Source organism: Coregonus clupeaformis, unplaced genomic scaffold (genome assembly GCF_020615455.1).
Source record: "Coregonus clupeaformis isolate EN_2021a unplaced genomic scaffold, ASM2061545v1 scaf1941, whole genome shotgun sequence".
In the NCBI taxonomy this organism is placed as follows: Eukaryota; Metazoa; Chordata; class Actinopteri; order Salmoniformes; family Salmonidae; genus Coregonus; species Coregonus clupeaformis.
Genome location: NW_025535395.1, coordinates 15001 through 31216, shown reverse-complemented (window position 1 = coordinate 31216; position 16216 = coordinate 15001). Strand labels below are relative to the sequence as shown.

The 16216-nt window shown below is 48.4% G+C and overlaps 1 protein-coding gene across 1 annotated transcript in view; it reads right to left on the bottom strand.

Annotated features, from left to right (window-relative positions):
• Window positions 1-355: 355 nt before the first annotated feature.
• Window positions 356-16216, bottom strand: part of LOC121563695 (prominin-1-A-like) — a 26826-nt gene continuing 10965 nt past the window's right edge. The window contains exons 4-7 of the mRNA XM_045218974.1: window positions 15564-15632; window positions 9740-9829; window positions 8106-8221; window positions 356-1020 (exon numbers count right to left, since the gene is read on the bottom strand). Of these exons, the coding sequence (XP_045074909.1) occupies window positions 1002-1020; window positions 8106-8221; window positions 9740-9829; window positions 15564-15632 (294 nt within the window). The 3' untranslated portion in view covers window positions 356-1001. The remainder of the gene's footprint in view (window positions 1021-8105; window positions 8222-9739; window positions 9830-15563; window positions 15633-16216) is intronic.

Sequence of the window (16216 nt, the reverse complement as noted above, 5' to 3'; positions counted from 1 at the left end):
GATGATCTGGCCTCCACAATCCCCCGACCTCAACCGAATTGAGATGGTTTGGGATGAGTTGGACGACAGAGTGAAGGAAAAGCAGCCAACAAGTGCTCATCATATGTGGGAACTCCTTCAAGGCTGTTGGAAAAGCATTCCAGGTGAAGCTGGTTGAGAGAATGCCAAGAGTGTGCAAAGCTGTCATCAAGGCAAAGGGTGGCTATTTGAAGAATCTCAAATATAAAATATATTTTGATTTGTTTAACACTTTTTTGGTTACTACATGATTCCATATGTGGTACTGGTACTGTATATACATATATGTATAGATGGCAGGACAGAAAGACAGCGGAGACAGCATAACTCAGCGAACTGAAATCTTTATTCACAGATTCAGAGCCTGCAGTGACATCAGTCGTGACATCACAGTCGTGACATCACAGATATGACATCACAGCTGCGACATCACAGAATGACATCACAGCCGTGACAACACAGCTGCGTCATGCGATGGTTACAGCTGTCAATCAACAAGCAGCTAGCGACCGCTAGCTAACATGCTAACAAGGTTTTGTAGCTAGTGTCTGCTAACATGCTAACATGGTTTGGTAGCTAGCGTCCGCTAACATGCTAACATATTATGTTAAAAAATATATAAAACTTTCAAAGGTATTGAAAGCGTATAAAATGTACACGTCATTGATGTGAGTCAGTGGTTACAGTGTTAAGCTGAGGAGAAACAAACAGAACACTGTTGTCTAAAATAATATATAAAAGAAACTATATCGAAATAATCCACCAACATGTTCACACAGGTGAAATATTCATAAAGTATGGTAATGTCAGACAGAACTAGTGTTGTGATTGGGCGATGGAACGTACAGGGCATCATTTGGGCTACTGTAATTGGCTGGCAGCTAAGGTCCTTGTCCAATCAGGTGAGGGGTTGTTGTGGGGCGGAGATCAGCACAGTTCTGTCTTCTTTGGTTGTTGTTGTTTTGTTATCTTTCTCTGTTTCTCTACCAGTTCTCCTGGCCCCTGAGGAAGACAACAGAACATTTAACATTATTAACAGCATCAAAATACACAAGGAGGGAGGGATGAGAGGAGAGGAGAGGAGAGGAGAGGAGAGGAGAGGAGAGGAGAGGAGAGGAGAGGAGAGGAGAGGAGAGGAGAGGAGTGGAGATTAGGTGGAGAGGAGAGGAGGTGGAGAGGAGAGAGGAGGTGAGAGAGGAGAGGAGAGAGGAGAAGAGGAGGAGTGGAGATTAGGTGGAGAGGAGAGGAGAGAGGAGAGAGGAGAGGAGGAGGAGAGGAGAGGAGAGGAGAGGAGAGGAGAGGAGAGGAGAGGGAGAGGAGAGGAGAGGTGGAGTGGAGGAGTGGGAGATTAGGTGGAGAGGAGGTGGAGAGGAGAGGAGAGGAGAGGAGAGGAGGAGAGAAAGACAAAAGAGTGACAAATGACAGAAGAGATGCTTTGTGGTGCTCGTGCTCGAATCAGTTTGAGTGGGACTAGGGGACGGTATCAGTAGCAGTGGCTTGTCCAAGGCTGTCCCCATACTCCAAGGCATAGGTTCTCTCACAGGTTGGCTACTCGAAGAGAGAGGGCGGCCAGGTTCTCTGTTGCCGGTTACGGGTGGCTACTCGAAGAGAGAGGGCGGCCAGGTTCTCTGTTGCCGGTTACGGGTGGCTACTCGAAGAGAGAGGGTGGCCAGGTTCGGTGGGTACGCCCCACTGCTTGCCTCTCTTCCCAGACTTGTTGTTGAAGGGTCCGGTCCAACCTCGGTGATCCGGTCCTACGTAGACTTTGACAAGCGCTGCATAGCGTGCCAGCCAGGTTGGCTAACTCGCAGAGGTTATCTATCTATCTATCTATCTATCTATCTATCTATCTATCTATCTATCTATCTATCTATCTATCTATTATCAGAGTTGATCTATTCCTGCCTCCCCATGGTGCAGTTGTTCTATTCCTGCCTATAACTTAGCCTTAAAAGCCTCCTGGCTAGCATCCGCTAGCATGAATAACTTCCGGCGGGTGAAACTTCCTAGCTTTCCCCCAGCGTTATGGCAACCCCATTCCTATTTCCTTTCCCCCAGCGTTATGGCAACCCCATTCCTATTTCCTTTCCCCCCAGCGTCATGGCAACCCCATTCCTATTTCCTTTCCCCCAGAGTCATGGCAACCCCATTCCTATTTCCTTTCCCCCAGCGTCATGGCAACCCCATTCCTATTTCCTTTCCCCCAGAGTCATGGCAATCCCATTCCTATTTCCTTTCCCCCAGCGTCATGGCAACCCCATTCCTATTTCCTTTCCCCCAGCGTCATGGCAACCCCATTCCTATTTCCTTTCCCCCAGCGTCATGGCAACCCCATTCCTATTTCCTTTCCCCCAGAGTCATGGCAACCCCATTCCTATTTCCTTTCCCCCAGCGTTATGACAACCTTTGCTATTTCCTTTCCCCCAGTGTCATGGCAACCCCATTCCTATTTCCTTTCCCCCAGCATCATGGCAACCCCATTCCTATTTCCTTTCCCCCAGCGTCATGGCAACCCCATTCCTATTTCCTTTCCCCCAGCGTCATGGCAACCCCATTCCTATTTCCTTTCCCCCAGCGTCATGGCAACCGCATTCCTATTTCCTTTCCCCCAGCTTGGCTCAGGTAACCCCTGGAGGGAGGGGCCTTGGCACGAGTCTGATGAGGAAACAGCCCCCTGAGCACTGAGTCTAATTTTTTTGCGTGCGGGTGCCAGCCGGTTACCGGAACGTGTCTAACCGCCTTAACCGAGTGAGGCTCGTTGTGACAACAGTGCCCCCAGGTGGCCAATCAGGGCACGTCACTGATCACTGAGCCCAGAGTGGGCCGGACTTTAGGCATAACATCGTTTCTTTAACCCTGAGTTCCGCTGTTGTCTCACGCATGTGAGTTCCCTTCTCCATGTTCAGACACACGGTTGTCAAGAGTGGTGGAAATGGAAGAGGAACCAATCTCTCCCTGTCCACAAGGTGGCGTCCCGCCCCTTCAGAGTCATGGGAGGCTCGCTGTCTGCTCCGACCAATGGCGGGCATGCGCCGTGTCGCCCTGGACAATGCGAATAGTAGCCTCTGCAGAGTCCCCAACAACCAGATGTTCCGGGTTTTCAGGGGAAATGGAAAGCGAGCCTGTGACGTGACATTAACAAGGAGACACTCCTCCTCATTTACTGGATTGGTTGAACAGAACAGAACAGAACCGACAAGACCAGTATGTAGGGGATCTAGTTCCAGGCGTTTCTTTTACGCCTGCTACGTCGGGGTACAGGCTACAACTTGATGTTCGTCCCTCCACACTTCTGCAGGGCTTCAGCGCCCGTTTCGAGAGAGGAAATATCCTCCCGTCTCCAGAAGCAGGCAATCCGTTGAAGATCCAGGACGGCTGGTACAGACGGTATTTCCTGGTTTCCGAAAAGGGACGGGACTTTGCGTCCCATTCTAGACCTACGTGCCCTCAGCAAGCACCTCAGAGTCTACAAACTCAGAATGTTCACGAGCAGCCGGCTATTACAGCGATTGGCTGGTTGCGGCGGAGTCGTGGGAGCAAGCAACGTTACACACATCCATTCTACTGTCCCGTATTCAGTCTCTAGTCTTCATAAGAAACCAGAAAAATACCTGTCTGACCCCCTCTCGGCGCGTTCTGTTTCTGGATCTTGAGCTAGACTCACTGGGTTCCAGCTCTGCTTAGACACATTTCAGCTGGGTCACACAGTGCATTGTCGCCAGTGCATACGCCCTATGACTACTGGGGACAATGGCTTTGGGTTATTAGTTGAACTACATGTAGTTCACTACTCCCCAACACGGATTGAGAGAGAGAGAGGGAGAGAGAGAGAGAGAGAGGGGGGAGAGAGAGAAGGGGGGAGAGAGAGAAAGAGGGAGAGGTTTGTTTGTGTTCAGTATTAGTATTAGATTGTGTTCAGTATCAGATTGTGTTCAATATTAGATTGTGTTCAGTATTAGATTGTGTTCAGTATTAGATTGTGTTCAGTATTAGATTGTGTTCAGTGTTAGATTGTGTTCAGTATTAGTTTGTGTTCAGTATTAGTTTGGGCCTTAGCGTTATTTCTAGTGGATCAGTGTTTCCATGGAGACAGTGTCCACATGTTATTGTGAAGTGGAAACGTCTAGGAGCAACAACGGCTCAGCAGCGAAGTGGTAGGCCACACAAGCTCACAGAACGGAACCGCTGAGTGCTGAAGCGTGTAAAGATCTTCTGTCCTCGGTTGCAACACTTACTACCGAGTTCCAAACTGCCTCTGGAAGCAACGTCAGCACAAGAACTGTTCGTCGGGAGCTTCATGAAATGGGTTTCCATGGCTGAGCAGCCGCACACAAGCCTAAGATCAGGGGCCGGCTGGAGTGGTGTAAAGCTCACCGCCAATGGACTCTGCAGCAGTGGAAATGCGTTCTCTGGAGTGATGAATCACGCTTTGGCGGACAACAGGAGAACGCTACCTGCCCAAATGCATAGTGCCAAATTTAAAGTTTGGTAGAGGAATAATGGTCTGGGGCTGTTTTTCATGGTTTGGGCTAGGCCCCTTGGTTCCAGTGAAGGGAAATCTTAACGCGACAGCATACAATGACATTCTAGACGATTCTGTGCTTCCAACTTTGTGGCAACCGTTTGGGGAAGGCCCTTTCCTGTTTCAGCATGACAATGCCCCCGTGCACAAAGCAAGGTCCATACAGAAATGGTTTGTTGAGATCAGTGTGGAAGAACTTGACTGGCCTGCACAGAGCCCTGACCTCAACCCCATCAAACAACTTTGGGATGAATTGGACCGCCGACTACGAGCCAGGCCTAATCGCCCAACATCAGTGCACGACCTCACTAATGCTCGTGGCTGAATGGAAGCAAGTCCCCGCAGCAATGTTCCAACATCTAGTGGAAAGCCTTCCCAGAAGAGTGGAGGCTGTTATAGCAGCAAAGGGGGACTGTTCGACGAGCAGGTGTCCACTTAGTGTATTTCCCCATAGATGTGTTGTACCGAGACTACTGACTGAAAGGGAATGTAACGTTACGACTATAACTACTGTTCCCTGAAGGAGGGAAACCAACATTATGACTATAACTACTGTTCCCTGAAGGAGGGAAACCAACATTATGACTATAACTACTGTTCCCTGAAGGAGGGAAACCAACATTATGACTATAACTACTGTTCCCTGAAGGAGGGAAAACAACATTATGACTATAACTACTGTTCCCTGAAGGAGGGAAACCAACATTATGACTATAACTACCGTTCCCCGAAGGAGGGAAACCAACATTATGACTATAACTACTGTTCCCTGAAGGAGGGAAACCAACATTATGACTATAACTACTGTTCCCTGAAGGAGGGAAACCAACATTATGACTATAACTACTGTTCCCTGAAGGAGGGAAACCAACATTGTGACTATAACTACGTTCCCTGAAGGAGGGAAACCAACATTAGCGACTATAACTACTGTTCCCTGAAGGGGAAACCAACATTGCGACTATAACTACTGTTCCCTGAAGGAGGGAAACCACACATTAGGACTATAACTACTGTTCCCTGAAGGAGGGAAACCAACATTATGACTATAACTACTGTTCCCTGAAGGAGGGAAACCGACTATAACTACTGTTCCCTGAAGGAGGGAAACCAACATTATGACTATAACTAGCTGTTCCCTGAAGGAGAAACCAACATTATGACTATAACTACTGTTCCCTGAAGGAGGGAAACCAACGTTAGACTTATAACTACTGTTCCCTGAAGGAGGAAACCAACATTATGACTCGAACTACTGTTCCCTGAAGGAGGGAAAACAACATTGCGACTATAACTACTGTTCCCTGAAGGAGGGAAACGACATTATGACTATAACTACATTTCCCTGAAGGAGGGAAAACAACATTATGACTATAACACTGTTCTCGAAGGAGGAAACCAACATTATGACTATAACTACTGTTCCCTGAAGGAGGGAAACCAACATTATGACTATATCTACTGTTCCCTGAAGGAGGGAAAACAACTATGGGGAGTCGCACTCTCGCCACTTCGATTGAAGAACTCAAATCACGCCTGACAAGGCCAATGAACTCTGCGCCTCGCTGGAAGCCCCACCTTCCACAGGTGATAACCCTGAGGCCCGGATTCATTCCTTCAATTCAGTACCGCTCTTCACCAAGCCCAGAACTGGGTGGCGCGGGGCCGAACTGGTGTTGTACCTCATTTCCCTCCTTCAGGGAACAGTAGTTATAGTCATAATGTTGGTTCCCTCCCTTCAGGGAACAGCTAGTTATAGTCATAATGTTGGTTTCCTCCTTCAGGGAACAGTAGTTATAGTCATAATCGTTGGTTTCCCTCCTTCAGGGAACAGTAGTTATAGTCATAATGTTGGTTTCCCTCCTTCAGGGAACAGTAGTTATAGTCATAATGTTGGTTTCCCTCCTTCAGGGAACAGTAGTTATAGTCATAATGTTGGTTTCCTCCTTCAGGAACAGTAGTTATAGTCATAATGTTGGTTTCCTCCTTCAGGGAACAGTAGTTATAGTCATAATGTTGGTTTCCCTCCTTCGGGAACAGTAGTTATAGTCATATGTTGGTTTCCCTCCTTCAGGGAACAGTAGTTATAGTCATAATGTTGGTTTCCCTCCTTCAGGGAACAGTGTTATAGTCATATGTTGGTTTCCCCTTCAGGGAACAGTAGTTATAGTCATAATGTTGGTTTCCTCCTTCAGGGAACAGTAGTTATAGTCATAATGTTGGTTTCCCTCCTTCAGGGAACAGTAGTTATAGTCATAATGTTGGTTTCCCTCCTTCAGGGAACAGTAGTTATAGTCATAATGTTGGTTTCCCCTCCTTCAGGGAACAGTAGTTATAGTCATAATGTTGGTTTCCCTCCTTCAGGGAACAGTAGTTATAGTCATAATGTTGGTTTCCCTCCTTCAGGGAACAGTAGTTATAGTCGTAACGTTGTTCTAACTAGGTAGCTAGATGTTATAAAATTACTAATAAACCACCCTAAGAATCAGTGACTAGAGTCTGGTTTCAATGGACTCTTTAGTGATAGAGGAACCAGGTCACCACTTTATCTGCTTGAATAAAATACTAAACGGTCTCTAGCGAGATGGAGATCACAGAGGCTATTTTTAATGAGTGCATTTTGCAAGTGGCTAGTTCGCATCAACTACCTTCACTAAAACCACTGCAAAAGTTTTGCCTGAAAACGTTGATTTGGAAATCGTGACGTTCTGGCTTGTCTGCCTGGGAGAGTTGTCAGGTCTGATGGGGACCCACCCTGGAACAATTGCTTTCCCCTTATGGAAGAGAGAGTCGGTCATTGAAACCAGATCCTAGTCATTGGTTTCAAGACTAGAAAATAGACCCACTACAGAAGTGTCTGTGTGTGTGTGTGTGTGTGTGTGTGTGTGTGTGTGTGTGTGTGTGCATGTGTGTGAGTGTGTGCGCGAATGTGTGTGTGTGCGTGTGTGCGTGTGTGCGCATATGTGTGTGTGTGTGCGCGCCTATGTGTGTGTGTGTGCGCGCGTGAGTGTGCGCGGCAGTGTGTGTGCATGTGTGTGAGTGTGTGCGCGAATGTGTGTGTGTGCGCGTGTGCGTGTGTGCGTGTGTGCGCATATGTGTGTGTGTGTGTGCGCGCCTATGTGTGTGTGTGTGTGTGTGAGCGCGCGTGCGTGTGTGTGCGCGCGTATGTGTGTGCGCGCGCGTGTGTGTGTGTGTGTGCGCGCGTATGTGTGTGTGTGCGTGCGCGTGTGAGTGTGTGCACGTATGTGTGTGTGTGTGTCTCTGTGTGTGTGTGACTCTCTCTGTGTGTGTGTGTGTGTGTGTGTGTGTGTGTGTGTGTGTGTTGTGTGTGTGTGTGTGTGTGTGTGTGTGTGTGTGTGTGTGTCTGTGTGTGTCTGTGTCTGTGTGTGTGTGTGTGTGTGTGTGTGTGTGTCTGTGTGTGTGTGTTTCTGTGTGTGTGTGTGTGTGTCTCTCTCTGTGTGTGTGTGTGTGTGTGTGTGTCTCTGTGTGTGTGTGTGTGTGTGTGTGTGTGTGTGTGTGTGTGTGTGTGTGTGTGTGTGTGTGTGTGTGTGTGTGTGTGACCTACTCTTCAAACACGTCCTCTGTGTCCATCCTCCTGTAGTACTTGGCCAGTTTGACTGACAGGATGATGCTGGGAATCAGGAATATACAGCAACCACTCAGACCAAACCAGAACGTGTTCTATAACACACAGAGAGAGAGATCAATATAACCTTAACTCAGACCAAACCAGAACGTGTTCTATAACACACAGAGAGAGATCAATATAACCTTAACTCAGACCAAACCAGAACGTGTTCTATAACACACAGAGAGAGAGATCAATATAACCTTAACTCAGACCAAACCAGAACGTGTTCTATAACACACAGAGAGAGAGATCAATATAACCTTAACTCAGACCAAACCAGAACGTGTTCTATAACACACAGAGAGAGAGATCAATATAACCTTAACTCAGACCAAACCAGAAAGTGTTCTATAACACACACAGAGAGAGATCAATATAACCTTAACTCAGACCAAACCAGAACGTGTTCTATAACACACAGAGAGAGAGAGATCAATATAACCTTAACTCAGACCAAACCAGAAGGTGTTCTATAACACACAGAGAGAGATCAATATAACCTTAACTCAGACCAAACCAGAACGTGTTCTATAACACACAGAGAGAGATCAATATAACCTTAACTCAGACCAAACCAGAACGTGTTCTATAACACACAGAGAGAGAGATCAATATAACCTTAACTCAGACCAAACCAGAACGTGTTCTATAACACACAGAGAGAGAGATCAATATAACCTTAACTCAGACCAAACCAGAACGTGTTCTATAACACACAGAGAGAGATCAATATAACCTTAACTCAGACCAAACCAGAAACGTGTTCTATAACACACAGAGAGAGATCAATATAACCTTAACTCAGACCAAACCAGAACGTGTTCTATAACACACAGAGAGAGAGATCAATATAACCTTAACTCAGACCAAACCAGAACGTGTTCTATAACACACAGAGAGAGAGAGAGACTCAATATAACCTTAACTCAGACCAAACCAGAACGTGTTCTATAACACACACAGAGAGAGATCAATATAACCTTAACTCAGACCAAACCAGAACGTGTTCTATAACACACAGAGAGAGATCAATATAACCTTAACTCAGACCAAACCAGAACGTGTTCTATAACACACAGAGAGAGAGATCAATATAACCTTAACTCAGACCAAACCAGAACGTGTTCTATAACACACAGAGAGAGATCAATATAACCTTAACTCAGACCAAACCAGAAGGTGTTCTATAACACACAGAGAGAGATCAATATAATCTTAACTCAGACCAAACCAGAACGTGTTCTATAACACACAGAGAGAGAGAGATCAATATAACCTTAACTCAGACCAAACCAGAATGTGTTCTATAACACACAGAGAGAGATCAATATAACCTTAACTCAGACCAAACCAGAATGTGTTCTATAACACACAGAGAGAGAGAGATCAATATAACCTTAACTCAGACTAAACCAGAATATATTCTATGACACAAGACAACCACAAGGAATGCACACACACACACACACACACACACACACACACACACACACACACAGAGAGAGACACACACACACACAGAAAGACACACACACACACCCACACACACACACAGCTGTGTATCTCACCACTGAGTCGACTATGAAGCTGCAGGCGACTATCTCCATGGAGTCGATGATGTTACTGATGGGCTTGCACTGAGCCACCTCCCCTGTCAGCTAGGATACACACACACACACACAGAGAGACACACACACACACACACACACACACAGAGACACACACACACACACACACACACACACACACACAGACACACACACACACACACACACACACACACACACACACACACACACACAGAGCCCACACACACACACACACACACACACACACACACACACACACACACACACACACACACACACACACACAGAGACACACACACACACACACACACACACACACACACACACACACACACACACAGAGAGACACACACACACACACACACACACACACACACACACACAAGAGACACACACACACACACACACACACACACATATTGGTTAAACATTATGGAGGAGATGTTAGGACTGGAGGTACTGGAGGAGAGGTTAGGACTGGAGGTACTGGAGGAGAGGTTAGGACTGGAGGTACTGGAGGAGAGGTTAGGACTGACTGGAGATACTGGAGGAGAGGTTAGGACTGGAGATACTGGAGGAGAGGTTAGGACTGGAGGTACTGGAGGAGAGGTTAGGACTGGAGGTACTGGAGGAGAGGTTAGGACTGGAGGTACTGGAGGAGAGGTTAGGACTGGAGGTACTGGAGGAGAGGTTAGGACTGGAGGTACTGGAGGAGAGGTTAGGACTGGAGGTACTGGAGGAGAGGTTAGGACTGGAGGTACTGGAGGAGAGGTTAGGACTGGAGGTACTGGAGGAGAGGTTAGGACTGGAGGTACTGGAGGAGAGGTTAGGACTGAGGTACTGGAGGAGAGGTTAGGACTGGAGGTACTGGAGGAGAGGTTAGGACTGACTGGAGGTACTGGAGGAGAGGTTAGGACTGGAGGTACTGGAGGAGGTTAGGACTGGAGGTACTGGAGGAGAGGTTAGGACTGGAGGTACTGGAGGAGAGGTTAGGACTGGAGGTACTGGAGGAGAGGTTAGGGACTGACTGGAGTTACTGGAGGAGAGGTTAGGACTGGAGGTACTGGAGGAGAGGTTAGGACTGGAGGTACTGGAGGAGAGGTTAGGACTGGAAGGTACTGGAGGAGAGGTTAGGGACTGGAGGTACTGGAGGAGAGGTTAGGACTGACTGGAGGTACTGGAGGAGAGGTTAGGACTGGAGGTACTGGAGGAGATGTTAGGACTGGAGGTACTGGAGGAGAGGTTAGGACTGGAGGTACTGGAGGAGAGGTTAGGACTGGAGGTACTGGAGGAGAGGTTAGGACTGGAGGTACTGGAGGAGAGGTTAGGACTGGAGGTACTGGAGGAGAGGTTAGGACTGGAGGTACTGGAGGAGAGGTTAGGACTGGAGGTACTGGAGGAGAGGTTAGGACTGACTGGAGGTACTGGAGGAGAGGTTAGGACTGGAGGTACTGGAGGAGAGGTTAGGACTGGAGGTACTGGAGGAGAGGTTAGGACTGGAGGTACTGGAGGAGAGGTTAGGACTGGAGGTACTGGAGGAGAGGTTAGGACTGACTGGAGTTACTGGAGGAGAGGTTAGGACTGGAGGTACTGGAGAAGAGGGTTAGGACTGGAGGTACTGGGGGAGAGGTTAGGACTGGAGGTACTGGAGGAGAGGTTAGGACTGGAGGTACTGGAGGAGAGGTTAGGACTGACTGGAGGTACTGGAGGAGAGGTTAGGACTGGAGGTACTGGAGGAGATGTTAGGGACTGGAGGTACTGGAGGAGAGGTTAGGACTGAGGTACTGGAGGAGAGGTTAGGACTGGAGGTACTGAGGAGAGGTTAGGACTGGAGGTACTGGAGGAGAGGTTAGGACTGGAGGTACTGGAGGAGAGGTTAGGACTGGAGGTACTGGAGGAGAGGTTAGGACTGGAGGTCCTGGAGGAGAGGTTAGGACTGAGGTACTGGAGGAGAGGTTAGGACTGACTGAGGAGAGGTTAGGACTGGAGGTACTGGAGGAGAGGTTAGGACTGGAGGTACTGTAGAGAGGTTAGGACTGGAGGTACTGGAGGAGAGGTTAGGACTGGAGGTACTGGAGGAGAGGTTAGGACTGGAGGTACTGGAGGAGAGGTTAGGACTGGAGGTACTGGAGGAGAGGTTAGGACTGACTGAGGTACTGGAGGAGAGGTTAGGACTGGAGGTACTGGAGGAGAGGTTAGGACTAGAGGTACTGGAGGAGAGGTTAGGACTAGAGGTACTGGAGGAGAGGTTAGGACTGACTGGAGGTACTGGAGAGAGGTTAGGACTGGAGGTACTGGAGGAGAGGTTAGGGACTGGAGGTACTGGAGGAGAGGTTAGGACTGGAGGTACTGGAGGAGAGGTTAGGACTGGAGGTACTGGAGAGATTTAGGACTGAAGGTACTGGAGGAGAGGTTAGGACTGACTGGAGGGTACTGAGAGGAGAGGGTTAGGACTGGAGGTACTGGAGGAGAGGTTAGGACTGGAGGTACTGGAGGAGAGGTTAGGACTGGAGGTACTGAGGAGAGGTTAGGACTAGAGGTACTGGAGGAGAGGTTAGGACTGGAGGTACTGGAGGAGAGTTAGGACTGGGAGGTACTGGAGGAGGTTAGGACTGACTGGAGGTACTGGAGGAGAGGTTAGGACTGGAGGTACTGGAGGAGAGGTTAGGACTGGAGGTACTGGAGGAGAGGTTAGGACTGACTGGAGGTACTGGAGGAGTGGTTAGGACTGACTGGAGGTACTGGAGGAGAGGTTAGGACTGGAGGTACTGGAGGAGAGGTTAGGACTGGAGGTACTGGAGGAGAGGTTAGGACTGGAGGTACTGGAGGAGAGGTTAGGACTGGAGGTACTGGAGGAGAGGTTAGGACTGGAGGTACTGGAGGAGAGGTTAGGACTGAGGTACTGGAGGAGAGGTTAGGACTGACTGGAGGTACTGGAGGAGAGGTTAGACTGACTAAGGTACTGGAGGAGAGGTTAGGACTGGAGGTACTGGAGGAGAGGATAGGACTGGAGGTACTGGAGGAGAGGTTAGGACTGGAGAGTACTGAGAGGAGAGGTTAGGACTGGAGGTACTGGAGGAGAGGTTAGGACTGGAGGTACTGGAGGAGAGGTTAGGACTGGAGGTACTGGAGGAGAGGTTAGGACTGGAGGTACTGGAGGAGAGGTTAGGACTGGAGGTACTGGAGGAGAGGTTAGGACTGGAGGTACTGGAGGAGAGGTTAGGACTGACTGGAGGTACTGGAGGAGAGGTTAGGACTGACTGGAGGTACTGGAGGAGAGGTTAGGACTGGAGGTACTGGAGGAGAGGATAGAACTGGAGGTACTGGAGGAGAGGTTAGGACTGACTGGAGGTACTGGAGGAGAGGTTAGGGACTGACTGGAGGTACTGGAGGAGAGGTTAGGACTGGAGGTACTGGAGGAGAGGTTAGACTGGAGGTACTGGAGGAGAGGTTAGGACTGGAGGTACTGGAGGAGAGGTTAGGACTGACTGGAGGTACTGGAGGAGAGGTTAGGACTGGAGGTACTGGAGGAGATGTTAGGACTGGAGGTACTGGAGGAGAGGTTAGGACTGGAGGTACTGGAGGAGAGGTTAGGACTGGAGGTACTGGAGGAGAGGGTTAGGACTGGAGGTACTGGAGGAGAGGGTTAGGACTGGAGGTACTGGAGGAGAGGTTAGGACTGGAGGTACTGGAGGAGAGGTTAGGACTGGAGGTACTGGAGGAGGGGTTAGGACTGGAGTACTGGAGGAGAGGTTAGGAACTGAGGTACTGGAGGAGAGGTTAGGACTGGAGAGTACTGGAGGAGAGGTTAGGACTGACTGGAGGTACTGGAGGAGAGGTAGAACTGGAGGTACTGGAGGAGAGGTTAGGACTGGAGGTACTGGAGGAGAGGTTAGGACTGGAGGTACTGAGGAGAGGTTAGGACTGGAGGTACTGGAGGAGAGGTTAGGACTGGAGGTACTGGAGGAGAGGTTAGGACTAGAGGTACTGGAGGAGAGGTTAGGTCTGGAGGTACTGGAGGAGAGGTTAGGACTGGAGGTACTGGAGGAGAGGTTAGGACTGGAGGTACTGGAGGAGAGGTTAGGACTGACTGGAGGTACTGGAGGAGAGGTTCTGGAGGAAAACACTGACAGTGACAGATCAGTTAACCTGTATAGTGTTGCAGTGACAGTTCAGTTAACCTGTCGAAAGCGTTCCACAGGGATGCTGGCCCATGTTGACTGCAATGCTTCCCACAGTTGAGTCAAGTTGGCTGGATGTCCTTTGGGTGGTGGACCATTCTTGATACAGACGGGAAACCGTTGAGTGTGTAAAACCCAGCAGCGTTGCAGTTCTTGACACAAACCGGTGCGCCTGGCACCTACTACCATACCCCGTTCAAAGGCACTTGCATATTTTGTCTTGCCCATTCACCCTCTGAATGGCACACATACACAATCCATGTGTCAATTGTCTCAAGGCTTAAAAATCCTTCTTGAACCTGTCTCCTCCCCTTCATCTACACTGATTGAAGTGGATTTAACACATTACATTAATAAGGGATCATAGCTTTCACCTGGATTCACCTGGTCAGTCTATGTCATGGAAAGAGCAGGTGTTCTTAATGTTTTGTACACTCAGTGTATATTTATATATATATAAATATATATATAAATGCAACATGCAATAATTTCAAAGATTTTACTGAGTTACAGTTCATATAAAGAAATCAGTCAATTGAAATAAATTCATTAGGCCCTAATCTATGGATTTCACATGACTGGGAATACAGATATGCATCTGTTGGTCACAGATACTTTAAAAAGGTAGGGGCGTGGATCAGAAAACCAGTCAGTATCTGGTGTGACCACCATTTGCCTAATGCAACGTGTCACGTCTCCTTCGCATAGTTGATCAGGCTGTTGATTGTGGCCTGTGGAACGTTGTCCCACTCCTCTTCAATGGCTGTGTGAAGTTGCTGGATATTGGTGGGAACTGGAACACGCTGTCGTACATGTCGATCCAGAGCATCCCAAACATGCTCAATGGGTGACATCTGATGAGTATGCAGGCCATGGAAGAACTGGGACATTTTCAGCTTCCAGGAATTGTATACAGATCCTTGCGACATGGGGCCGTGCATTATCATGCTGAAACATGAGGTGATGGCAGCTGATGAATGGCACAACAATGGGCCTCAGGATCTCGTCACGATATCTCTGTGCATTCAAATTGCCGATGATAAAATGCAATTGTGCTCTGGCAACAGCTCTGGTGGACATTCCTGCAGTCAGCATGCCAATTGCACACTCCCTGAAAACTTGAGACATCTGTGGCATTGTGTTGTGTGGCAAAACTGCACATTTTAGAGTGGCCTTATATTGTCCCCAGCACAAGGTGCACCTGTGTAATGATGATGCTGTTTAATCAGCTTCTTGATATGCCACACCTGTCAGGTGGATGGATTATCTTGGCAAAGGAGAAATGCTCATTAACAGGGATGTAAACACATTAGTGCACAACATTTGAGGGAAATAAGCTTTTTGTGCGTATGGAACATTTCTGGGATCTTTTATTTCAGCTCATGAAACATGGGACCAACACTTTACATGTTGCGTTTACATTTTGGTTCAGTGTGTATTATGTGGATTCATTTCCAACAACATGACTGTTACATCATGACTGTTACATAGCAACATAGGAGGAAAGAGAAAAATATATACATATACATATATACATACATATATATATAGAGAAATATATATATATATATACTGGTACTATATATATATATACACAGTATATAACTAACTTGATAACTTACAGAGTTTTTGACCCAGTCAGTGTACTGTCTGAAGTATCCAACCAGGCTCCGCATGTACACATCAGTCTCCTGCAGGACAGTGGGAAGATGGTTAGAGTGGGTGGATGGGAGGATGGTTAGAGTGGGTGGGTGGGAGGATGGTTAGAAGTGGGTGGGTGGGAGGATGGTTAGAGTGGGTGGGTGGGAGGATGTTAGAGTGGGTGGGTGGGAGGATGGTTAGAAGTGGGTGGGTGGGAGGATGGTTAGAGTGGGTGGGTGAGAGGATGGTTAGAGTGGGTGGGTGGGGGGATGGTTAGAGTGGGTGGTGGGAGGATGGTTAGAGTGGGTGGATGGGAGGATGGTTAGAGTGGGTGGGTGGGAGGATGGTTAGAGTGGGTGGGTGGGAGGGTGGTTAGAGTGGTGGGTGGGTGGGAGGATGGTTAGAAGTAGGTGGGTGGGAGGATGGTTAGAGTGGGTGGGTGGGTGTGAGGATGGTTAGAGTGGTGGGTGGGAGGATGGTTAGAGTGGGTGGGTGGGAGGATGGTTAGAGTGGGTGGGTGGGAGGATGGTTAGAGTGGGTGGGTGGGGGGTGGGGGGGGTGGTTAGAGTGGGTGGGTGGGGGGATGGTTAGAGTGGGTGGGTGGGAGGATGGTTAGAGTGGGTGGGTGGGTGGG